This window comes from Lissotriton vulgaris, chromosome 2_1 (genome assembly GCF_964263255.1).
Source record: "Lissotriton vulgaris chromosome 2_1, aLisVul1.2, whole genome shotgun sequence".
Classification (NCBI taxonomy): Eukaryota; Metazoa; Chordata; class Amphibia; order Caudata; family Salamandridae; genus Lissotriton; species Lissotriton vulgaris.
The window spans coordinates 211,743,398-211,770,442 of NC_141687.1; the positions used below are offsets into that span (position 1 = coordinate 211,743,398).

A 27,045-nucleotide genomic window follows, 5' to 3' on the forward strand; every position below is an offset into this window, starting at 1 on the left:
AAAAATGCAAATAAAAATGGTTCTAAAAAAAAAAAAACGAAGGCGGACCCCAAGGACCTCAAGAACATTCGGCGCATCTCCCTGCTCCCGTTCCCAGCAAAGGTCATTGAGAAGACTGTCAACGAACAACTGACCCGCTACCTCGAGGAGAACAACATCCTGGACCCTTCCCAGTCGGGTTCCGCAGAAACCACAGCACTGAGACTGGCCTCATCGCCGCCACCGATGACATCAAGTCCCTGCTTGACAACGGAGAAACAGTGGCCTTCATCCTCCTGGACCTGTCAGCCGCCTTCCACACGTCTGCCACCACACACTACGAACATGCATCCACAACGCCGGGATCCAAGAGAAGGCCCTGGACTGGACCACCTCCTTCCTCTCCGGCAGAACACAGAGCGTCCGCCTTCCCCCCTTCCGCTCCGAAGCCACCAAGATCATCTGCGGCGTATCCCAGGGATCATCCCTCAGCCGAACTCGGTTTAACATCTACATGGCACTGCTCGCCCACGTCGCCCGTCGGCACGACCTCAACATCATCTCCTACGCCAATGACACCCAGCTGATCCTCTCCCTCACCATGGACTTCCACACCGCCAAAACCAATCTTCATGAAGGAATGAAGGCCGTCGCTAAATGAATGAGGAACAGCCGACTGAAGCTGAACTCTGACAAGACGGAGGTCCTCATCCTCGGATCCACCCCTTCAGCCTGGGACGACTCCTGGTGGCCAACCACAGTGGGAACCACTCTAAACACCCACCGACCACGCCACAACCTAGGGGTCATCCTCGACTCCACCCTCTCCATGACTAAACAGGTCAACACCCTCTCCTCCTCCTGCGTCAACACCCTCCGCATGCTCCGCAGGATTTACAAGTGGATCCCCAATGAAACGAGAAGAACGGTCACCCAGGCCCTCGTCAGCAGCAGGTTGGACTATGGAAACACCCTATATGCAGGAGCCTCAGCCAAACTCCTGAGACGGCTCCAACGCATCCAGAACGCCTCTGCATGCCTGATCCTCGACACCCCTCGCCGCAGCCACATCACACCCCACCTGAGAGACCTGCACTGGCTCCCGGTCAACATGAGGATAACCTTCAAGCTCCTCACCCACGGACACAAGCCCTTCACAACACAGGACCAACGTACCTCAGACGACTCAGCTTCTACACCCCCACCTGCCAGCTCCGCTCCGCCCACCTCACCCTCACCACAGTCCCTCGCTTCCGAAGAGCGACCTCCGGCGGCAGATCGTTCTCCCACCTCGCCGCCAAGACCTGGAACACCCTCCCCATCCACCTACGGCAGACCCAAGACCTGCTGACTTTCAGCAAACTCCTCAAGACCTGGTTTTTCGAGCAGTAGCAGCATTCCCCACCGCAGCGCCTTGAGACCCCTACGGGTGAGTAGTGCGCTTTACAAATGATATGATATGATTGGTTGACAAAAAGTGAGACCAATATTTGCATTTCAGCAATTCATGGACATCAAAGAGATAGTAACAAGAAAAAATAAACAGATAAATAAAACTTATTTGGGGATTTTTCTTGATTGATTTGCGTACACTGTAATAATGCCATTAGGCCAACTATGTTCAACATACTGGCATCAACCAAACTATCACAATAGCAACTGCATTTTCTCAAATAATTTATACGTTGGAAAGCCAGTGCGAAAATTTAAATTTGGTTTTTCAGAACACAAAAGTGACATTCGCAAAAGAATGTTAAGTAAAGTGAGGCTGTTCGCTTTCATGTAAAGAAACTTGTTGTTAGCCAAATGAAAATTCAAGTATTATAGACCCTCAATCCCTCTCCAGGTATGGACAATCAAAAATGTTTGCTTCAAAGTGAGATCACCAGGATGAAGATTTTGGATACTATTCAAACCAGGTAACTGTTGTTTCATACCGATACCCCGATATAGGCTCAGGTAGTAACAATATCATTCACCTATATTTCCCCTGCCATTACACTACATAAGGGTTCTTGGTACTGACCTTTTACCTAGTTACGGTCCTGCTTAAATGACGTGGGGTTTTCTCCGAAAATTAGCCTCATTCATTATGCATGAGGATTCTTGGAATCTCAGCAGGACTACCATCTCCTGCATAATAACTATGTATAAGGGTCATTCTTTTCGTCATCCTAAGTCCGACATGACACAGCTAGGTAGATCCCCTGAGGATACCACTTTGGGTATATAAGCACCAAATCTTTAGTGAGGCGAGAAGAGGCGAAAAAGGATTTCCATGCTGGTACACTGACGCAGGACGCTGAGGTTCCTGCATGCAGACACTCCAGCTTGCAGTGGTCGGACATCCCTTGCGGGGTGTCCATCTCGAGACCAAGACTGGGTCCGACAGTTTCTCACTTCAGTTAATGGGGTTGGCTTCAGCCTAAGGGGATTCTTGGCTCGAAACCTGCATACATGCTAGGTACATGTAGGTACATCTAGTTTGAGTTGCCTAGTAGGAGTATGCATTATTATGGTCATGTATTTATATACCTGCCTGTATTCATTGTTTTAGCACTATGGTAGGAATCTACCATCCTTTTACACTGTTGGTGCTTATAATCATTTATATGTTTTTCCGTCTCATGGTTGTTTCAGCACACCTATTTTACACTAGAATGATGCTGGTTCAATAAATGTTTATTGAAAATGTCCCCACCGTTTATTCTGTGTATCTCTCTGAAAAAAAGTGAGAACGAGTGACTGGGCAAAAAGTATTGTACTGTTTCCAAGATCCCTGATGGGACAGAATTGTCAAGTTCGATAGTTGCCAAGAACTATTCTCTACTTAGTAAGAGGCGTTTACAGTGGCACTGAGAGCTAGCGGTATACAGTTAAACATACCCGGTGAGGGTGTCTGGAATCAGTCTGGACCACAATCCCACAGTGTATGTTGTCTAAACGCGCAGATCCTATATAGGTTTACAGGAACTACACAGCATGACTAAATATAACAGAGTAGACATGTGGTGCTTCTTTTGATAAACCTGTGTTATATATACTTTTCTGATTTTTTTTTTAGACCATAACTAGGATACGATCTAAAGTATTGACAGAAATTATGTTGGATCTTTGATATATAGAGCACCTAGCTTATATTTTGTCCATTATTTTTTAAAATAACATTCTTTAGTATCTAGTATTCTTGATCAACAGAGTCTTATCTCATCCTCTCTGGTAGCTTTGCAAGCTCTTACATATGCTTCACATATAGCTTTAGTTCAGTCACTTGCAGCAGCTCTTTTGCTAATTTTGTTTTGCAGCTTATATTTACTCTTCATATTTTCTAAAGCGTCCCTCATTCGTGTCTAGAAGCAGCTGCCATCTGTTGCCATTCTAATTCTATGACTTAAATACGTTTTATCTGTGGTTGCAATTTGCTCGCTAAACTTTCAGAACATTTTCTCCATGCTTTTTAAAAATTCCATTTCTTGTTTAGTGTTCCTTTTCTTGTTGATACCTAGAGTTACATTTGGAGGACTGCACAAACATGGCTGTCATTGTAAAGTATTATTTCCCAGTCCTTTGCTCTTGTTCATGGCCATGGAACTCTGTAACCTGAATCATAAAGACTAGCTCGCGACACAACATACAACTTTGGGTATAACAGAATGTAGAGTATGGTGTGTATGCGCTAACAAGAAGCTGTGCAAAGCAAAGGCTAACTGCACTGATTTTTTCAGCAGATGGCAAACAACAGAGGTTATTACTTTTGACTCTGGGTAGGAACCAATGGATCTTTCCAGTTGGTTGACTGTTTGCATAGTACTATTGTATTATTACATTTATAATGCAACACTGTTTCCTCTCCACAGCAATCAAATATGCTTTCAAAACAAGTCAAAATATTTATATTTAACTGATCATGTCAGATGAATTCATTGTTTGGTGTGACTATGATGATTCATCTAAAGACATGACACATTCATTTCAGCCACATGATTTACACTAGTTCACGACTGGTTGGTCATTCCAATGTAATTTGTTCGTAGCATATTTGTATTTAAGTTTATGGGGAGATATTTGCGACTTTACAGCTATTCAATGGTTGACAATATGTAAATGTAAATGTAAATGTGTTTTGATTTATATAGCGCAACACTTTAACCCAGGGGTCTCAAGGCGCTTGCTTAGGGAACCCGTCCTGGTATTCCCCTGTGAGATACCCAGGCCGGGTATCCACAAGGTGAAAGCCAGGCATCCCGCCGCGAGGGGCCATAGTGGAGATTAAGCAAGCTATTGCCCAGAGTCGCAGAGTGTGACCCCGTGAGTCGAGTAGGCACCGGAGCGAGAATTGTCGACTCCGTGGAATTTTGATCCCGAGACCCGCTGAGGCGGGGAATCGAACTCTGGTCCACGGCCGATCTCAGCTTCCGGGTCTGCCGCCTCTAACCACTGAGCCACGCTTCTCCACTAAAGCCAGCTTTCTCCCGGACGAAAGCCAAACTGTGTCTCATCGAACCATCCAATTTCTTCCAGGAAGCCCGAGAGGGAGCGGGTCACCCATTTTTCCACGATCTTAATAGGATAAGTGAGCAAAGAGATGGGCCTGTAGTTGGAAAGACAGGCAGGGTCCAGCGTAGGTTTCTTAAGCAGTGGTGACACGACTGCCAGCTTCCAGCACTCGGGAACGCTTGCCAACTCCAAGGACTGGAGGCAGATGGAATACAAAGGCTGGAAAAGTTCCGCCTGAAAAGCTTTCCAGAATTTGGGTAGCAATGGATCGAGCGGAGAGCCCGAAGACACTGTACATGCCATGCTGCGGAATTCCTCAAAGGAGGGACTGGGAAAGAGTCTTAGTTGGAGTCGACTGGAAAGAATATCCGGAGCTTCCAAACTAAGAACTGGGTCACTCGGCTGGGGTCGACTAGGTGACTGGTCCGGAGCTCCCAAGCCGGGGCCAGAGCCAACCGGCCGGGGTCGACTGGACAGGCCACCCGGAGCTCCCAAGCCAAGAGCCGGAGGCAGTGGATTTTTTAAGCCATCCAGGATCTTAGCAGTCTTCTCCACAAAGGCACAGGCCAGGGAGTCACATAGGGCCTGCGACGCAACGACCGTATTGGCCACACACACAGGGTGGGTCAAGTCCCTTACGATTTTAAACAGGGCTTGAGACTTGTTAGGCGCCTGGCTCAGGGTGGTTTCCAGGAAGGCCGCCTTAGCCAACTTGATCTGCGCCTTATAGCCCTGCAGTGCCAGCCTGAACGAGGCCCTCGCGGAGGTCGAATACTGCTTCCTCCAAGCTCTCTCGGCGTGTTTGCAGCTCAGTTTTAGCTGCCGCAGCTCCTCCGTATACCAGGGACAGGCCCGGTTCAGTCTACCTCGTGACTTGCGGAGGGGCGCAACCCTATCTAGCGTATTAGTAATGGACCGACACAAGGTAGAGTAGCTTTCCTCCACCGAATTACTCAGGCAGAAGTTATCTGGTAATAGGGAAGGTAACGATGGTGATTTTAGTAGCCGGGACCAAGGTCTGCCCAGTTTAGCCAGTCCGACGCCGGCTTCCCCCGAGGGAAGAACCCCTATGCAAAGGGAGAAAGCAACCAGTGAGTGGTCGGTCCAATATTGACATAAGATATCATTGACCGTCACTAGTTGTGCGTCAGCAAAGACCAGGTCCAGGGCATGGCCCCCCCTGTGAGTCGCAGATCGAACCAGTTGCTGCAACTGAATGTCGCCAAAAGCTTGACAGGGTGTCGTAAATGCACCATCCAGAGGGCCGCCCTGCCACAGGTTAAAATCCCCTAGGACCAGCAGCTTGGAATGGGTATTAGAGAGGTCATATATCAGGTCAATAAAGTCTGATAGGGAGGGTACCGAGCCCGGCGGACGATAACAAAGAACGCCCGTGAGCAGAGATTTCTCGCAGTCTTTAAAAGAGAATCCCATCAGCTCAAAGCCCAAGTCCTCTCTAATTTTGAGTTGAAAAAAACCCAGCGTTTCTCTGTAAATTACACCAATTCCACCACCCCTATTCTTCAGCCTTGGAGTGTGGATGATCTTGAAGCCTGGGGGGCAAGCCATGCCCAGTTCAACCAGGCAGTCCTCCCGGGTCCAAGTTTCGGTTACGAACAGGACATCAAGCCCTGAGGACTCAATGAGGAAGACAATCTCTGTGTGGTGTTTGCGAAGCGACCGGACGTTAAGCAATCCACAAGACAGAGAGTGAGACGGAGGTCGAGTAGTAGCCTTCTGAGGCAAGGGCGACTGACTCGGTCTCAGTTCCAGTAAGGTAGCCCGAGAGTAGAATAGGCGAGGAGAGTGCGGAGAACCAGAGGGAGCGGCCCTGTGCGCGCCCGTTGTGCGAACGGGCGCAAACGGGCTTACCTCTGGCGCACCTCCGGCGCGCTTACGTCGCGCCCGCTGCGCGCTTGATCATCCATCCTTTTATGATATTTGCCCGAGCGTGAGTCCGCATCCTGCGTCGAATGCGGGTGGAAGCTAATTAGGGTGCAAGTGAGCCTAACTGATTCCCCGGCCTAAGAAGCAGACACCCAGGTAGGCAGCGCGATTTTAATGGGCTCTGAGAGCTCTATAGCGCGATTTTACAGCAGCGCGTTTAAATTAAAATAGTGCAGTTAAAAATGCCACAACAGCAAAGAGTGCGTAGGACAAGAAATTCTGACCTCTCCGCATCCCGTGGTGGCTTAAATAAGCTCACCAGGTGCGTGAGTCCGCCTCCTGCGTCCCTTGCCCTAAGCAAGATGGCGCCCGAAGTGCTCCCAGTCTTCAACCCCACCCAAGATGGCGGTCGGACCTGCTAAGCTGTCTGAATCCCGCCGAATGCGGGAATGCGGGTGGAAGCTAATTAGGGTGCAAGTGAGCCTAACTGATTCCCCGGCCTAAGAAGCCGACACCCAGGTAGGCAGCGCGATTTTAATGGGCTCTGAGAGCTCTATTGCGCGATTTTACAGCAGCGCGTTTAAATTAAAATAGTGCAGTTAAAAATGCCACAACAGCAAAGAGCGCGTAGGTAACAAGTACTCACGGTGATCCCTTTCTGGTTCATGACACTACTAACAGTTTGCTTTCGGAGTTGATTCGCAATTAACAACGTTTATATTCTTTATGGTTTAACTTTGTTACTTTTCCATACAGACAGTACATCCTGAAGAAGAACCTAAAGATGCGAAATGCACTGTGCTAAAATTTAAATGTTACAAGAAAATATATTATTAATTCCAAGAGAAAATATCAATTTTGGACAACAGATTAAAAAATACTTTTAGAATAATGTCAATTTGGAAGTACAAAATGGTACCAAAAACAGTACAACACAAAACAAACAAGGATAGTGTGATCACTGAATAATATGTACATTTATTACACAATCAGGTACAGATTCAAACAACCACTCAGCAGTGCACAAAGAAATTGTTCATCCTTTAGGGGACAGCATGAACTCAACTTAAACCACACTACATGTAAATGAAGGGAAACTGGGTGGGGTAAATGAACAAAGTAAACAAATGAACACTCCCTTTTAGGGATGTCTAACAAAAACAGTGCAGCTGCAATTAAGTAAAGCAACAGCTTCCTTTTTTAAAAGCTAAGTGAAATTTTGGAGATTGTGTGGTTAGTTGAATCTCCACTGCAAATCCTGTAGAATAAGTCAGTCTTGTCTTCTTCCAAATTGTGCAGTCTCACCTTGTGAGGAGTGGCTGTAGCTGTCCTTTTGTGACTGATAAGGAGGAGGATGCTGCCCAGATGAACTCTGCTGCTGGCCATAGCTTGATGGCTGACTATAGGAGCCTTATACACAGTGGCAATTGCGGAAGAAAGTGAAAAAATTTAACATTGTGCTACATAAAAGCAAGTTCACTGCAGGAGAATGTTTTGAGATGCATACCACTACAGAAGGCAATGAAGGTAAACCAACAGCACAGGGGACGTACTGTAAAAACTGCTTGAAACATGATCACAACTTCACATTTAGTAAGTGAATAATAATACAGATATGGGAATCAAGGGTTATTTGCTTGTATAGTCAGTATCAAGGATGGGTATACTCTAGTAAAGGTTTTTTTTCGAAACATATCTAGGTACCGATATGAGTGACTGAGAAGTCATAATAAAGTAACAAAGTGTTGAAAAACATGTTCTAAAAAGCATTCACTAAGTTGCAATAGAGTTTTTGTGTTGAGATTGTGTATTTGTACACAGTATATTTAATGTAACACGCATCTGCAATTTAACAGGATCATTAGATCAGGGATTACTAATTTTGTTGTAGCAGAAATTGGGGCATATTACAAAATAATTTATGAAATTGTGTTCTGTGAATTTACATTATCAGAAAAAATTAAACTAAGATGTGTTTAAGCACCAGGAGGCCATGTAGTTGGATACAACTATACTACATAAATACACTATAAGCAGCAAAACATAAAAAGAAGTCAAAAGGTGAACATCAGTGACTTAGTTTAAGCTTTTTGTCTAGGATCATAAAAAGTAGACACTTAGCTAACATACTCATTAGTGACATCATACACCCCCAAACACCCCAGTATAATGTAAGTGTCACTATGCATTAAATGCAGGACAAAATGCAGCTCTTCGTCAACCTGAGGTAGAGGGCGGTAAAACAAAGTGCCTGCATTCTTCTGCCCTGCTCCTTATTTAACAATTTCTGAGGTACCCGGTATACTACCAGCACACAAGACTCATACAGGTTGTAGCTAAATGGCTTCCGCCCATTTCATTAATCCACCTGGATTTTCAGCTTTTTTGATCACAAGGTTTTTGGAGCTTTTCTCTGGGGGAGTCTCACCCACGGAAATCACATTGTAATTGGGCGTGTTTACCACGAGTGTACAACGTTTAGGATAAAGCTGCTGAGACGCAGCTAGAGTAAGGGGCACTGGGCTGGTTACAAATGAAAATGTGGGCACATGCCTGTGCAGCCTGAGCATGTGAGATTGCGGTTGTGCACAGCCCAGTAATAGTGCACATGTAGCCTGGCACAGAAGGGACTCTGTGGGGATAGAAGTTGGCCTTGGGTAGGCCTTATAATATTAGTGGACACTCCTAGATTGGCCAGTTGAGTTTACTAGATTATCTGTAGTCTCACTGTATTCTACACATGGGGGAATTCTGCATTAATTTGCAGGTTTGCTCCTCTTAGGCCTTTACAGATCAATGATCTGTCCAACTGGGGTGGAACATGCACCCAAGTTTAAATATGCAGGTCCAAAGAACATACATGTACCCCGAATGGGTTGTACAGAGTTGTCATATTTCTCTGGCTTAGCTCCGAATCAGATTCCAGGCCTAATGTCAAAATTCTGGGCCAACTCAATTACTCGGCTCCCCAACAGGGGAAACAAAGGCCTTCTCACATAGGAGCAGCTATCCGTGATTCACTCTATTCCTGAGGAGGAAGCGCGGGGAGGAAAATCTGCATCTGATAATTAACTGTTACTAGGGTTGGAACAGGCCAGGCCCATTGAACAAAGGAGAAATCCAAGACATATGCAGACAACACAGGAGGGGCTGCCCTTTGAGGTTTTGGTGGGAAAGTCCCTGAAAAGGATGTCAGTTAGGGGTGGTGCTGAGGATCATAGAGGAGCTGTGCACATAGACCTCTTAATGGCGCCATACTGGATTGTCACAGAATGCTGTGTAGGAGGGTTGAGACTGGGTGGAGGGGTAATGTGGCATCCTGGGATTGGCAAGGAGTGCCTGCCATGTGCAACTTTCCAACCACACATAAACTTTTGCACAAGGAAGATACAGTGAGCTCAACTTTGAACATGGACGGTGACTTCAGCAAAACCATGGAGAGCTGGAAGGACAAGCCCCCTGATGGACTAAGGACTGTCTGCAGTCGATCCCACGAATAGTGGGTCTCTCCAAAGCCAGTGACCACCTTACATCCCCTAAGGGCCCATTGGGAGAAGACATGGACTTTTGTGCTCCAGCAGGAAGAGGGGAGCAACATAGAACAGGCAAATGAGAAAAGCTGGTGCAGAGAGCTGGTGATGGCAGCTCTCTTCAAAGTAGGTATTGGAGACCATGAGGTCTGCCAACAGGAGCAAAATGCGCCCAGGATCAAGCAAATAGTCCCAAAGTGGCTAGAGATATGAACCTTTGAAGATGGCCTATTAAACATGCCTGCAAAAGGAACCAGCAGGCCTTGAGAAATCTACTCACAGGCCAGATTTTAGGATGATTTATTTTTAGAGCCTAATGACCTGTTCTGGTGAGCTGACAAAGAACAGGTGTTCTGTTCACTCAGAAAGTAAATGAGCAGTAAAGATGGCTTTAAATAGTGTTTTTATTTTCTCACATTTGCTCTACTTCAGAGAAGGAGGTCAAATGTCAGAATATGTCTACTTATAATTTCTTGCGTATTTTATCTTGGAGGTAGGTAGGTGTTAACTTTTCCTTCTCTGACTGAAAGTTTGAGGATTTTTTAAAGACAACTATTTGGGAATCCTACTGTACAAAGTGTGTGAAATCACATTCAAATAGTTTTGAAATCAACTGTATACAACTTTCAAAACAAATTTAAGTAGCTATGAAAGCACAGTTGTTATAACTGATGAAAAATATTAATAGGATTAAAGCAAACCAGAACACTTTACTTGGTGATGTGCAAATGATAAGATATTTTGCTGAAATCTAAGTGCCACATATTATTGCCTATACGCTATAGTTTTATCAGCGAACCTGCTATTAGTGGGAACGTTTGTGGCCATTTCAATGGAAAATGTGCTATTTGTAAATGACAGTGCACTATCACATTATGCTTTAGTATTATATTTATTACAGGGTTTTTTTTTTAAATTGAACTGAGAACCATTCCAACCTGTGCCCTGATGGCAATCCTAATCCAAGAGGTCACGTGGGCTAGATTCCAATTATTCAAGGAGCAAAAGTTCAGCCTATTAGATTAAACAAACAAGTTTTTTGTACAGTAAAAATGTAGACCTTGCATATTTTAAGGTGCTCTTATATGTGATTATGACGAAAAAGGAGGCTTTGCCTACCTCTGCCGGCCTTAACACACTCAAAAACTACCAGCCAATCTTACTGATCCTATTCCCAGTAAAGGTACTGGAAAAGATAATCAACAATCAACTCATGACACATCTGGAGCAGTACCAGGTACCAGACGCCTCCCAATTCCGCAGCAATCAGAGCACTGAAACCCCGATTGCATCCACCAACGACATCCGAACTCTTCTCGACCGAAGAGAAATAGCAGGTTTGGTCCTCCTCTGCCTCTTGGCAGCCTTCGAACACTGTGTACCACCACCCGCTGCACTAAAGACTTAACCACATCGGCATCCAAGGGGACACGCTCAGATAGATCACCTTCTTCCTCACCGGAAGAACCCAGAGGATCCACCTCCCACCTTTCACCGTTGAATCCAAGGAGACAAGCTGCAGTATGCCACAGGGCTCATTCCTCAGCCCCACACTCTTCAAAGCATATATGACCCTGATGGCCAACATCGTCAGATCCCACGGTCTCAACATAATTTCCTACGCAGACGACACCAAACTCATCCTCACACTCACATGCTATGTAAAATCTTCAAGGGGCTACCCCTACACACAAGACTCATCGTGACATAAACCCTCAGCATCAGCCGATTGGACTACAGCAATGCCCTCTACGTACGAATCGTCACACACCTTCTACAGATACTTCAGATCAACCAGATCATTGTAGCCAGAATCATCCTCGGCCTTACCTGACTAACCCACATCACATCCCACCTCCGGAAACTCCACTGCCTCCCCATACAGAAGAGGTGCCAATTCAAGGTGCTTCCCCCCACACAGAAGGCTCCACACAACCAGAAGCCTGCCTACATTAACCACCACCAAAACATCCACCAACCGTTGAGAAGACTATGCTCCACTTCCCTTTCACTTGCCCATGTTTTCCGCATGTACAGAAGCAGAAGTAGAGGACGCTCCATCTCCCACATTGCAGCAAAGACCTGGAACAGCCTTCCCACGCACCTCCAGACCATCACCTCTCTCCTGGAATTCTGAATAGCCCTCAAGACCCGGCTGTTCGAATAAGCCTCCAGGGCCTGCAAGAGCCTGGTTACCCATTAGGTGATTAGCCACACTTTGTAATTCCTGATTATCGATAGGTTCACACAATTTGAGACTAGTGTATGGATCAAGTACCTTCCATTTAGATCGAGTGAATTATTCAAGTCAGTAGACCTGCAGGTCAGGTAACATTTTTATGATTTTTCGAGGCCTGAATGGGTACATAGGGTTCCATCACAATTTCCTTTGATACCTCATATGTGGACCAGTGCCCAGGAGTTGGCACAGAACAATTGGTTTATCCCTGAGGAAGCAGATGTGCATGGGGTCCTCTGTCCAGGTTTGGATTGCAACAGAGGCAGAAATCCTCGGCCACAGGACCCCATACATGGGACCCCAAGCTGAAGTACTGAAACATTGTGGGGGTGTAATTTGGAGTGCGGTAAGAATGGAGGAGCCATTGCACCACTCCTCCAACAGAGACCATGGGCTCGTTCAGTGCCAGTGTCTGGGGAGTGTAGGTTAGAGAAAAACAATGCAGACTCCCATGCTAGCACAGCTCCATATGGCCAAGAGGGGAGCCGGTCGGGCAGCGCAGGAGTGAACTTTCCACCCTGCCCCAACACAGAAAAAGGCTTTGGATGTGTAACGGGGGAACCATTCGAAAAACTAGATAAAGAAACATGCATGTAAACACTGCAGCTGGAGCTGCTAAAAAAGTATGCACCCTTCATTGGTGGGAGACCCCCATAATGCCCCACCTTTGCTAACAGTTTCTTATTCTGTGTTGACCTCCAAGGATGGCAAGGATCCACCAATGACGTCAAGGAGGCCCGTGGGGGGCTGCAGGAGTTGCAGCAATCCCAGAAGTGATTTTGGTTACAGGACCCCAAGTTTCCAGGGTCAAGAAATCCATGATCCCCAGGCATGTTTAACATTTATAAAATACTCTGGCCTGTAGCTTTTGTTCAGAAGTGAAAGGATCTCCAGCGGTTTGTCCTACAGCTGCATGTTATGTGGTATAAAGTGGTGCAAGAAAGAGACAGACCCATGTGTGTTGCTTTCAAATACTTTTCTCAGATATGTGCTGCTACCTGTGATTTTGACAAATATTGGAATGTTTTTTAATAACAATATGAAATGCATACTGATTCCAGTGACAAAATGGTGACTGGCAAAGCCAATAGGCGTTCCTTATATATTGGTGTTGTGCCTCCCTTCCCCCAAAAAACAAAGGCAATTGTTTGGATTGTAAAAAAACAAACACACCCTTCTGTTGGGATGGTCTATCTGGTAGAGGAGGGGGTATTTTGATTTTCTATCAATCAGGTGTCTTGTAAAGCGAGACTACTCACTCGTAAGGGTCTTTTGGCGCTGGGGTCAGAACACACTAGGGATCCGATGAAATTTCAGAATGTCACCAAAGGAATTTCCACCTGCCTAATTTATACACCGAAATGACTGCAAAGCATTTAGTAGAGTGTGTGTGTAATAAATGTTTAGAGAAAAAGAAAATAATTTTTTGACTGTTGTGTGCACACTAAAGATGATTACTAGACCAAACATCACCTCTCCTGAGTAGAGCATGTACGCTCTGCTTCGCTACCCTGACAGAGTCAAACCCAACAATGAGGAGCTTGTTTCTCAGAGGGGGAAAACAATTTTGGACCTGACGCTTTCACAGACATAGCATGCTGCACAACTTGATAACCCAATTTACTACATAGATCACTTGGCAAGTGATTTAGAGGCTTTAAGTAAGTTGCTGTGGAGATGGGCTCCGCCCAAAGTAGTACTCAAGCTACATGGGCAAATACAGTCCGCATGTCCAGGTTACAACTAGAAATAATAGTCACAAGGCAGTAATTTCTTTACACCCAGTGAAAAATCTGAAGTATAATGGCATGGTCTACGGTGTCAAAGTATGCTGACAAATCAAGCAGCAAGAGAAGGGCAGTGTTGACATTATCCACGATCAAGGATTGAAGATTTAACATTCAGTTGGGCCTCAATTCGGGAGCAGAAAAAGGCTGTCAATTTCCTAATGAGTGTGTGAGATTATAGTTGTGTGGTGGCAATCAAACAGACATAAGGCAAAAAAGGAAAACGCTACTTACCAGTATGCAACTGTTCTTGGCATGTAGAGCTGCAGAGTTACACACTATGCATAGATGGCCACCTAGTGTTGGGCCCGGATGTTTGCAGTTTGTTTTGTTGTAGAAAAGTCTTTGGAAGTCACGGGATAGGTGACTTCTCCTTTGGATGATACTGCACATGGGCATCAGCTCCATCCTCATATTGTTTTTCGCCATTAGGGAAATGATGGAGCTGTACAAGAGGTAGTGATGTCCATGTGATTTGTATCTAAGATAAAACTGGAACAGATAAAGGTAGCTGGGGAGGCGGGTGGGCGTGTGTAACTCTGCAGCTCTACATGCCAAGAACAGATGCATACTGGTAAGTAGCATTTTCCGTTCGAGGCATATGAGCTGCAGATTACACACTATGCATAGATTGTATAGCAGTACACACACCTAGCAGCGACCACCAGTATCTGTTGCAGTTGTTTGAAACAGTGTTTTTAGTACAGCCTGGCCCACTGTAACTCGTTGTTTAGTTTGCACATCTACACAGTAATGCTTTGTGAATGTGTGCGGTGTAAGCCATGTAGCTGCTCTGCATTTATCATGTAGGGGAATGTTCCCTAAGAATGCCATTGAAGCCCCTATTTTCCTTGTAGAATGGGTTTTTGAAGGAATTGTTAACGTACGTTTTGCTTTCTGGTAACATATGTGTATGCATTTAACAATCCGCCTAGCGATCCCTGATTTTGATATGGGGTTGCCTTTATGTCCCGATGAAAAAGACACAAAAAGTTTTTTATTTCATGAAAAGTGTGTGTTCTTTCTATATAGTACAGTAATGCTCTTTTGACATCTAAGGTGTGTAGAGCTCTTTCTGCGACTGTTTGAGGCTGCGAGAAAAATACGGGTAGGTCAACTGATTGATTTAGATGGAATGGTGAAATGACTTTAGGAAGGAATTTAGGATTAGTACGAAGAACCACTTTGTTATGATGCATTTGCAGAAAAGGTTCTTGAATGGTTAATGCTTGTAGTTCACTAACCCTTCTGAGAGAAGTAATTGCTACTAGGAAAGCTACTTTCCAGGTTAGGAAATGCAATTCACATTTATGTAATGGTTCAAAGGGAGGTCCCATTAATCTTGTGAGAACAATGTTTAAGTTCCACACTGGTGCAGGTGGCGTTCTGGGAGGAATTATTCTTTCGAGTCCTTCCATGAAAGCTTTTATAGCTGGTACTCTAAAAAGAGATAGATGTTGTCTATGTTGTAAGCATGCTGCAATGACAGCGAGGTGTAGTCTGATAGATGTATAGGCTAAATTACACTTTTGAAGGTGTAATAGATATTCTATGATGTGTTGAATAGACACGTTGAAGGGATTTATTTGGTTGTTTTGGCAGTATATGACAAACCGTTTCCACTTAGCAGCATAACATGCTCTAGTAGTGGGACGTCTAGCTTCTTTAATAATGTTCATACATTCTGGAGGAAGGTTGAGGTAACCAAACTCTATGACCTCAGGAGTCAGATCGCTAGGTTGAGCTGAGCTGGGTCTGGGTGTCTGATCTGTCCATGGTTCTGTGTTAATAGGCGTGGAGATAGGTCTAGTTTTTGGTGTGGTACTACAGACATCTGCAACAGCGTGGTGTACCACGGTTGTCTGGCCCAAATTGGAGCGACTAGAATGAGCGTCAGAGAATGTTGTTGTAGTTTGCGTACCACTAACAGAAGTAGTGGGAGAGGAGGAAAAGCGTACACAAATAGTTTTGACCAGTTCATCCATATCACCTTTGGACAATGGGTGTGGGTATCTGGCGGCAAAGCTTGGGCATTTAGCGTTTTCGTGGGTGGCAAAGAGGTCTATCTGAGGTTGTCCCCACATTTGAAAGAACGGATGAAGAACTTGCAGATGAAGTTCCCACTCGTGGATCTGCTGTGTTTGTCGAATTAGCAGATCTGCCATAGTGTTTTGTACTCCTGGGACATGTTGGGCTAAGAGGAAGATCTTTAGTGGTATAGCCCATCTCCATATCTGCTGTGCTAACTGAGAGAGCTGCAGAGAGGGTGTTCCCCCTTGTTTGTTTATGTAGTTCATAGCTGTCATATTGTCTCTGCGGACTAAGACAGCTTTGCCTGACACTTGAATTTGAAATGCTTTTAGGGCTAGAAACACAGCTAGCAACTCCAAATGATTGATGTGGAGTAACTTCTGTTGCGGTGTCCACCTGCCTTGCAGGGTGTGATGCAGTAGGTGAGCTCCCTAGCCGGAGAGCGATGTGTCCGCTGTCATGACTATTTGAGGAATTGGCTCTAGAAACGGTCACCCTTTGGAAAGGTTTTTGGTATTCCACCATTGCAGAGAACGAGGAGTTCGACCGTCTACCAACACTAGGTCTGTTAGTTGACCTCGAGCCTGGTTCCATTGGCTTGTTTGGCACTCTTGAAGTGGATGCATTTGCAGTCTTGCGTGCGGTACTACAAATATGCAAGATGCCATGATTCCTATGAGCTGCATGAACACTCGAGCTGGTAGCGAGTGTTGCGGTTTGAATTTTGTTAGGAGAGTTTGTACACTTGTTATCCTGGCTGGAGAGAGATAAGCTAGTGTTAGTTGGGTGTCTATTGTAGCGCCGAGATACTGTTGTATGTGCGAGGGTTGCAGATGCGATTCGGTGTGATTTACTGTGAATCCCAAGTCGTGAAGCAGTTGAATAGTAGCGTGAGTGTGTTGTACACACTGGCTGTACGAGCTGGCTTTTATGAGCCAGTCGTCTAGGTATGGGAAGGCATGAATATGTTGTCTTCTTAAGTGTGCCACTACTACTGCTAGGCATTTGGTAAACACCCTTGGCGCTGTTGAGACTCAGAATGGGAGCACTTTGAACTGGTAGTGCTGCCCGTCTAGCACAAATCTGAGATATTTTCTTTGCGCTGTGTGGATGGGAATATGGAAATAGGCGTCTTGGAGATCTAGAGTGACCAGGAAGTCGTTCAGTACCAGAAGTGGAAGGACTTGTTGGAGTGTGACCATGTTAAAATGGTCCGACTGTATGTAAATGTTTAGAGGTCTGAGGTCTAGGATGGGTATTAAAGATCTGTCCTTCTTTGGTATTAGGAAATATAGGGAGTATACTCCTCTGTTTTTCTGATGGTCTGGAACTATTTCTATTGTATTTTTCTGCAGCGGGGATATTACCTCCTATCTGAGCAGTGTTAAATGTTCTTGTGACATTGGACGTTGCTTGGGTGGTATGTTTGGGGGGGTGGATATTTGTTCTAGACAGTAACCTGACTGAATTATTTGGAGCACCCACCTGATGTGATGTTTTCCCAAGCTGGCAGGTATTCTTGAAGTCTTCCCTTGACAGGAGTGGAATAGGACGGGGGAAGGGAGTCATTGGGCAGGGGTAGAGGCAGAGCGGGAGTTGTTATTTTTACCTCTGCCTTTGTTATTGTTACCCCTGTAACCACCCCTTTGGTAGCCCTTGCTGTCAGTGGACTGTGTAGGGGCTTTGTACGAGGTAGAAGCTACGTCCAAAGAGTATCTCCTGGTGGCACCTCGATAGGATGAGCGACTAAATGAACGCCTGGGATTCTGCGACTGCAGTGCTCCCATAGATTTGGCGGTATCTGTATCCTTTTTCATTTTTTCAAGTGATACATTTACGTTAGGTTCGAATAGGTGTTGCTCATCAAAGGATTAATTAAGAATGGCACTTTGTAACTTCTGGTTTGAACCCTGAAATGCGTAGCCAGGCATGTCTATGTAATAGGACGCTGGTGTTAACTGCCCTAGAGGCAGCATCTGCTGCATCCAGTTCACACCGAATAGAGGAGTTAGTAATGTTTTTCCCCTCTTGGATAAGTTCATTTGCTCTATCCTTGTACTTATCAGGGAGGTGTATCATTAATGATTCTAATTCGTCATAATGTGCCCTGTCATATCTGGCTAGTAATGCCTGTGTATTGGCGATACGCCACATGTTTGCTGCTTGAGACGCCGTTCTTTTCCCTGATTCGTCAAGTAGCTTAGACTCTTTATCTGGTGGTGGAGCTTCACCTGATGTTTATGAGTTTGCTCTCTTGCGTGCATTGGAAACTACAAGTGAGTCTAGTGGTACTGGACCTTTAATATATGCCTGCTCTGAGGGAGCATATTTTTTCTCTATGCGAGGGTTAATGACCAGAGTTCTGACTGGGTCTTTGAAGACTTGAAGAGCATGCTTAATCTCTCCTTTAAGCATTGGTAAAATGAATGAGGACCTTTGTGCACTATCAAAGGTATCCATTAAGAAGTCTTCATCCACAGGGTATGTATGCATGTCGACCCCATGCTATTGCGCAGCCCTGTGAATTAATTGATAGAAACCCATAGTGTCTTCTGGTGGGGAAGGCCTTGAGGGGTATATGTCATCCTGAGGGACATTTGGAACATCTGGGGTGTTATAATCATCCCACGGGTCAGGTGATCCTGTAGGAGTAGCTGGATCAGGCATGTTACCCCCCATATCATCAGAGCTATCATCCCTGTTGTCATCGACTGGTATGATAGAGGATGCTGGGGAATGTTTTGGTATGGGAGGATGTGTTGATGGTACAGGTGAAAGAGAAGGGGAAGGCACTCTTAAAGGAGAGGTAGCCATGTCCTTCTTCTTTGAATGCGGAGCTAGAGCTGTTGTGTCCAGTGGTCGCTTTTTTTAAGCCAAAATTAGCTGTCCAGTGATTGGATCTTTAGCTAGAGTCTTTCGAGCAGGGTCTGGATAAAGTAAGTCCTCTGCAGGAGGCCGATCTTTTGGTGCGGAGGAAGGTTTTGACACGGAAGCGGTTTGTTTTGTTTTTTTGGAAATGTCTTTAACCGGAGAAAGCAGGAGTTCTTTTCGGCTCCGAGGCTTTTTTTGGTTCCGAGGATTTTTTCGGCTCTGGTATGTTTTTTGGATCCAATGTTTTTTTTGGTTCCGGCGGTTTTTTCGAATCCGAAGCGGGTTTGCTTGGTTCCGACCTGGGTTTCGGTGCCGAAGGAGTAGTGGTATGTTTCGGCGCCGATGGTTTGGATGTCGGCGTAGCCGGTGAAGTTGTCTTTTTCGGTGCCGGTAAGTGTGCGCCGGCACCGTGCAACAGCTGACTCGAGCCCGAGTCGCATGAAGGCTTAATTAGCTTTTTAGCCGGGCCCGAAGGTGGGGCAGTAGAAGCAGTTTGTTGGTGTGACCGGGGCCTTCTTTGGGTGTGTCGAGGAAGGGTCGGGGTGATGTCCTCGACTTCGGAGTCTTCTGCCTCGGAATTGCTGTCAACATCGTGTTGTTCTGGAACGTTGACGCCTTCCTCAAAGATGTCGTCCAGAATCGAAGCTGAAGATCGAGCCATTGTTCTCCTCGCTCTTCGGACCCAGATAGTCTTCGTGGAGCGGAAAGAGGCACCAGTGGAACAGTCAATCAATCAAGAATTTGTAGAGCGCGCTACTCTCCAGCTAGGGTCTCAAGGCGCTGGGAGGGGGGGCGGAGATGCTACTGCTCGAACAGCCAGGTCTTGAGATGTTTCCTGAAGGAGAAATGGTCCCGGATCAGCCGAAGGGGGGTGGGTAGGGAGTTCCATGTCTTGGCCGCCAGGTAGGAGAAGGATCTTCCTCCGGCGGTGGCTTTGCAAATTCGAGGGACGGCGGCGAGAGCGAGGCTGGCGGATCGGAGCTGGCGGGAGGGTATGTAGAATGTGAGGCGGCTGTTGAGGTATTTGGGGCCCCTGTCGTGGAGAGCCTTGTGTGCGTGGGTATGAAGTCTGAACATGATCCTCTTGCCGATGGGGAGCCAGTGTAGGTCTTTCAGATGGGCAGAGATGTGGCTGTGATGGGGGATGTCGAGGATGAGTCGTGCAGAGGCGTTCTGTAAGCGCTGGAGTCTTTTCTGGAGTTTGGCTGTGGTTCCCGCGTAGAGGGTGTTCCCGTAGTCCAGTCGGCTGATGACGAGAACCGTGACCGATTTCCTGGTATCGGTGGGGATCCACCGGAAGATCTTTCGGACCATGCGCAGGGTGTTGAAGCAGGACGACGAGACGGCGTTGACTTGCTTGGTCATCGTAAGGGATGAGTCCAGGATGAAGCCTAGGTTGCGTGCGTGGTCTGTGAGTTTGGGGGCGGTGCCCAGCGCAGAGGGCCACCAGGAGTTTTTGGCCTCGTGCTCCGGGGAGAGGCAAAGGTTACACACTTCAAGAAGGTCGGTGAGGTGAAACTTCGACCCACATTGTGGACACTTTTTAAATGGCGTCCTTTACATGAGCTGGAGTCGAGGCCTAGTTAGGCCTGAAGGCCGTCGACAACGACCGGAATCGAAGTTTTCGGTGTTGAAGAGTAGCGTCGACTGGAAAAGCGTTCGAAACTTAATTTCTGTAAATTGGTGAGGACTGCGCGCCGAAGGAAATCTGTTACAACACGGAGCACTGGAAACACATCCGAGCCCAGTGGCCGAAAAAAACACTTTTCTACAACAAAACAAATTGCAAACATCCGGGCCCAACACTAGGTAGCCATCTATGCATAGTGTGTAAGGAGTAGTTTCTGTCCTGTAACTCCAGTTCTGTAGTAGGGGTATCTCTGTTATAGTCATAATCTAGTGAATAGTCCTGCCCATGTGCGTGGACCCCGGCAATCAAAAATAATCTCTTAAGTTGTCAAAATAATGCAGAAACTGCAAAGACACTTAAGAGAGAATTTCAAGACAAATAATGCAGCCTATAACCACAGGCTACACTGTCCAGTACTTCAACTAGAAATTCCACCAAAAAAATACCACACATAAAACAGCCTGCAGTTTCTACCATAGAGAAACTTGCCTCCCCCATTCAAAGACTCTGGAATGATAGAGAGGAAGGTAGGGACAGACAAGCCCCATAGGCTGCCATTATGTGGCTTAAACAGGATACTGTGCCTTTAAGAGAACTTTCCAGAACTTCTCCCAGTATCCCAGAATGCATAGCAGGTCCCTCCACTTTCAGTTCTTTTTGAAGGCGAAGCACGCCAGACCTGTCGCATTCTTTACATGATGAAAAATCTCCACCGGGGAGGAGGGCGGGCGCTTATGACTATAACAGAGATACCCCTACTACAGAACTGGAGTTACAGGACAGAAACTACTCCTTCTGTAGTAGGGGATCTCTGTGTATAGTCATAATCTAGTGAATAGAATGGCAAGCCCATCCCCACACCAAAGCGGCGGTGGAGAATAGTACATAACGCCACTACTGTGCGAACAAATTCCGCAGCGAAGCCTGCCCAACCTGAGCGTCTGCCCTGGCATCAGTGTCCAGGCAGTAATGCTTAGCAAAGGTGTGAACCGACTTCCAAGTGGCTGCCTTGCATATTTCAGCAATCGGCACGTTACGGAGCAGAGCCGTCGTGGCAGCTTTGCCCCTGGTGGAATGAGCCTTAGGCTTACCTCCTAAGGTCTTATTAGCCTTTTGGTAACATAATTGTATGCAGGACACAATCCACCTAGAGATGGACTGCTTCGAGGTCGCAAGACCCGTCCTGACCGACCCATAATTGATGAACAACTGGTCAGACCTACGAATATCCTTAGTTTTATCCAGATAAAATTTCAACACCCTCCTAACATCCAGGGAATGGAGAGACCTCTCCGCTGGAGATGAAGGGTTCTGAAAAAACGTAGGTAAAGTTATAGTCTGGTTGACATGAAAATCAGAAATAACCTTGGGAAGAAATTTAGGGTGAGTACGCATAACAACCTTAGCAGCATGAAATACAGTATAAGGTTCATTACAACACAACGCCTGAATTTCACTCACCCTGCGGGCCGATGTAATGGCCACGAGGAACGCCGCCTTCCAGGACAGGTGCTGCAACGAAGCCTTATGAATAGGTTCAAAAGGCTCCTTCATCAATCTGGACAGCACCACATTCAATTCCCATGAAGGCGAGGGAAGCCTGACAGGAGGGAATACTTTCTTCAAACCTTCCAGAAAGTCTTTGATCACAGGGATCTGGAAAAAGGAAGTCTGTGAAGGGCATTTCCTGTAGGCAGTCAATGCAGCAAGATGAACCTTAATGGAATGGACATTAAGGCCAGACTGCGCCAAATGTAAAAGGTAAGGAAGGATGACATCTTCCTTGCAGGTCGTAGGATCATGGTTCTTAGACTGGCACCAGATACAAAACCTCTTCCACTTGTAAGCATATGAAGTCCGAGTGGAAGGTCTCTTAGACTCCTTCAGTATGTCCATGCAATCATCGGGCAGATTCAGATGGCCATATTGCACTATCTCAGGAGCCATGCCGCCAAACTCAAAGACGAGAGGTTGGGGTGTAACATCCGTCCCCCGAACTTCGTGAGAAGGTCCGGCCTGCACGGCAACCGAATGTGAGGAAGGAGAGACCGGTGAAGTAGGTCCGTGAACCACCACTGCCTGGGCCACTCCGGGGCGATGAGTATCATCCGAGCTCTGGATCGGGCCAGCTTGATGAGCACAGCCGGAATCAGGGGAATGGGAGGAAAGGCGTACAGAAAGTTGTTCGTCCAGTTGATCCATAACGCATTCCCCAGAGTCCCTTGTTGGAAGTATCTGGAGGCGAAGTCTCTGCACTTGCTGTTTTCGGCGGTGGCAAACAAATCTACGTCTGGAGTCCCCCACCTTGCGAAGACTTCTCCTAGTACTTCGTCGTTTATGACCCATTCGTGGTTTTCCTGCAGCTGTCTGCTCAGTGCGTCTGCCTGAACATTCTGCACACCTGGTAGATGAGTAGCCGTTATCGTCAGTTTTCTGGCCAGGAGCCAGTGCCAGATCGTCTGCGCCTCCTGCGACAGGGTGCGCGATCTCGAGCCCCCTGCTTGTTGAGGTAATACATCGTGGTAGTATTGTCCGTCTGTACAAGCAGAGAGTTGGTCTGGAAGGACGGAAGAAAGGCCTTCAGCGCCAAGTGAACAGCCCTGAGTTCCAGGAAATTGATGTGATACGTGGCCTCCATCGGTGACCACGTGCCCTGAATCTGTAGAGTCCCGGAGTGCGCTCCCCATCCCAGAAGAGACGCATCCGTCACGACAGTCTGCGTGGGAATGTCCTTGTGAAAGGGAACCCCTCTGAGGAGATTCTCCGCCGAACACCACCACTTCAGAGACTGAAGAGCATGCAGCGACAGTCGAATCTTGTCGTCCCAAGATCCTTTCCTCTGATCCCACTGGTCCTCCAAGCACTCCTGCAACGGTCTCATGTGCAGCCGTGCGTGTGGCGTCAGGAAGATACAAGAGGCCATCGATCCCAGTAGAGAAGACACCGTCCTCACTGTTGTAGATGGAGTCGTCATAAGAGCCTGAGCCTTCCGAAGGAGTGATAATCGTCGCTCTTCCGAAGGAGACACGCTTGCTGACAGCGTATTGATGGAGGCTCCCAAGTACTGTATGCATTGGACCGGAGTCGGGACAGACTTGGCCATGTTGATGTGCAGCCCCAGCTTGTTCAGGAGAACGCACGTCTTCTGGAAGTGTGCTCGCGCTTCCGAGAAGGAGGATGCCTTGATCAACCAATCGTCCAAGTAAGGGTAGACGAACACCTTGTTCTTCCTCAGGTGTGCTGCTACCACCGCCATGCACTTCGAGAACGTTCTCGGCGCAGACTTCAGTCTGAATGGGAGTACTGTGTATTGATAATGATTGGTGCCGACTTGGAACCGCAGGAACTTCCTGTGTTTGTGTGCAATGGGCACATGGAAGTAAGCATCCTGTAGGTCTATAGCGCAAAGCCAGTCTCCCTGTTGCAACTGAGGATAAATCTGATGCAACGACAGCATGCGGAACTTTTCTCTGCGAATCCATTTGTTTGCCTGTCGCAAATCCAGAATGGGCCTGAACTCGTTCTTGTCCTTCTTGCGAACCAGAAAGAACCGGGAGTACAGACCTCTTCCTCTCTGAGACAGAGGTACATCTTCTATCGCCCTTTTCCTTAACAGGACATCCGCTTCCGCCTGAAGCTCGCGCAGCTGAAACTGCGAGCCGACCGGGGGAATAGCCGGAGGAGGGCTGGTGAACCGAAGACTGTATCCATTGCAAACAATATTCAGCACCCACTTGTCCTGAGTAATTTTTCTCCACTCTGCCAGAAAAAGTTGTATGCTTCCCCCTACCGGAGTGGGTAACGGATCCGGGGGAAGTAAGTTCCTAGGGCCTAGACCCCGCCTGGCCCTTGGGCGCCGGAGCCGACTGCTGGCCTCCCCTGCCCTTCTGCCGCTTCTGGAACGGCTTACGGAACGGCTGCTGCTGTTGCGAGTGCCCCGAAGCCTGTCCTCGTCCTCGGCCCTGTCCGCCGAACCGCCGTTGGAAGGGACGGTACTGCTTCTTGGTCTCTTTGGGCTTCTCCAGGCCCACAGCCGTCAGCGTTTCGGCCTCCGCCTTCATGCGGGCCATTTCATCATCCGCATGCTTCCCGAAGAGGGTCTCACCGGAGAACGGCAGATTGGCCACCCTCTGCTGTGCGTCCGGTTTCAGGGACGTAAGCCGGAGCCATGCGTGGCGCCGTTGGTTGATCCCGTGGCAAAATCCGTGAGCCGCCAACAGGGAAGAGTCCGCAGCCGCGCTGATTATCTGGTTGGCCACCAGCATCCCCTCACTCAGGACTTCCATGAAGTCTTCACGCTGCTCCCGGGGCAAATGCTCCGCAAAGCGCTCAAGGGCGTCCCAGAGGGCGCGGTCGTAGCGTCCCAACAAAGCCGTGGCACTCGCCGCTTTCATGGAGGTAGCGGAAGTTCCACAGACTTTTCTCCCCGCCGAGTCCATCCACCGTGATTCCTTGTCCGGGGGGACCGTGGAGGTCGGGGTGGTGGCATGCTGCTTGCGGGCCGCCGTGACGATGACGGAGTCAGGCGGAGGCTCAGCTCTCAAAAAGGCCGGATCCGAGTCGGGAGCCCGGTACTTCTTTAGTAATCTCGACGGAGCCGCCCTCGTCACCGCCGGGGTGAGAAACAGAGCCATAGCCGGTTCTTCCAGGCCCGGCACCAGGGGCAGGAGGGGACGAGACAGATGCTTCTGATGTAGAGTCTCGAAAATGACCGACGTCTTTGGCGTAGGCACTGTCAGGGATATGCCTAGCTTCGCCGCGCCCCTCAACAGGACGTCCTGAAAGGCAACCAGGTCATCTATCGGGGACACTCTGGTGTCCGGTGACCCCGATAGGGTAGGTGAATAATCCCTGGTCCGAGAGGACCTCGTGTGTGAGCGAGATTCGCGCCTCCTATGGCGGTGCCTCGATCTCGTGGATGATCTGTGCCGCGACCTCTCCTTCCGCCCAGAGCGAGAGCGAGACCTGCCAGCTCGTGGGCGCTCCTTCGGTTTACGCGGAGGGGTCTTCCGCGGTTCATCACGGGGTTTCTTCGGCTCCTCCCGGGGTTTCGGTTTCGGAGTCCCCTTAGGAGGAGCAGGCAGGGACGGCAGGGAAGTGGACCTCGGCGGAGGAACCTTCGGCTGCGGTGTGGGCCCATGCGGAGGAACCGGAGGTGGAGAAGGATCTCCTGAAGGCAGTGGTGGTTTGGGCGGAGGGTCCTCCTTAGGCACGGGGGGAGGAGTCGGAGTCCTGGGCCGAGACGGAGTGTACACTTCCGAGTACACCGAGCCCGGTGACCCCTTAGGCGAGGGGTGCGGAGAGCCATCCCCATCAGCCGGCGACCTCTTCCTCTTGCGACCTCCACTGGAAGCAGCGTGACTCCTGGGACTAGAGTCCCTTTTCCGCCGTTTTGGAGAGGGTGACCTACTCCTCGACGCTGACCGCTGTCTGCTGGACGCAGAACGACGCTTCTCCGGCGTCGAATGACGTCTCCTGGACTCCGACGTCGAACGCCGTCTCCTCGGCGTCGACCCTCTTCTCCTCGGCGTCGAACGCCGACTCCTCGACGTCGACCTCCTCTTCCGCGACTTCTCCTGTCGTCCTCTCGACGTCGGGCGGTCCGCCCTCGACGACGAGCGCCGCCGTCGTCTTGATGATCCCGACGTCGAGGAGCCCCTCGACGTCGATCGGCGGTGTCGCCTCGACGGCGATCGACGGTGTCGCCTCGACGACGACCGACGGTGTCGCCTCGACGGCGAGCGTCGGCGCCGCTTTGACGGCGAGCGTCGATACACGTCACTGTGCCTTCGTCGACGGTAGGAAGATCTCGACGTCGATGAAGACGATGACATCGACGGCGGCTTCGACGTCGGCTTCTCCTTCGCCGTCGAGCCGTCACGCCGTCTCGACCCGGAGCCCCGGGGAGAAGGGGAGCACGCCGTCGTCATCCCTCTCGACGCCGTCGTCGATGCCATCGATGTCGACGGAGAATGGGACCGATTGCTGGACTTCCTGCCCCTGGGGAGCCCCCCAGGGGCCTCAGCAGAGGCAGAGGGAACCTTCCCAGGCTGCCTAGACCCACCTGCAGCCCGCAGACGCCTATCCTCCAGGCCAGCCAGCCTGATCTTCAATCTGTCCCTCAAGGTCCGAGCAGAAAGCTGCTGGCAGATTACACACTCCTCAGGGACATGATCTTCCGGAAGGCACACGATGCAGACCTCATGGGGATCACTCTTGGCCTTCTTCCTCTCACATGCTGGGCACTTCACAAAAAGGCCAGGCATCTTGGAGCCCCAAAACACCTAAAAACAGCACAAAAGGGAGAGGAAAGCACCAAGAAACAAACTTGCAACACTTTTAAAATTCAAAAGTGCAAAAACAATTCCAATAAACCCTTGAGAAAGGGAGAGCTCAATGCCAGGGTCCTGTAAGCAGGAGCCGGAAAAAAGAACTGAAAGTGGAGGGACCTGCTATGCATTCTGGGATACTGGGAGAAGTTCTGGAAAGTTCTCTTAAAGGCACAGTATCCTGTTTAAGCCACATAATGGCAGCCTATGGGGCTTGTCTGTCCCTACCTTCCTCTCTATCATTCCAGAGTCTTTGAATGGGGGA

The 27,045-nt window shown here is 48.2% G+C and overlaps 1 protein-coding gene across 6 annotated transcripts in view; it reads right to left on the reverse strand.

Annotated features, from left to right (window-relative positions):
* LOC147729852 (TATA-binding protein-associated factor 2N-like) overlaps positions 1 to 27,045 on the reverse strand; it is a 601,338-nt gene that overhangs the window by 464,558 nt on the left and 109,735 nt on the right. For 3 of the 6 annotated variants that reach the window (XM_086954758.1, XM_086954757.1, XM_086954756.1), the window contains exon 7: positions 7,669 to 7,773. The exons of the other annotated variants lie outside the window; for them this stretch is intronic. In XM_086954758.1, coding sequence (XP_086810884.1) covers positions 7,669 to 7,773 — 105 coding nt within the window. The remainder of the gene's footprint in view (positions 1 to 7,668; positions 7,774 to 27,045) is intronic. 6 annotated transcript variants of the gene reach the window in all.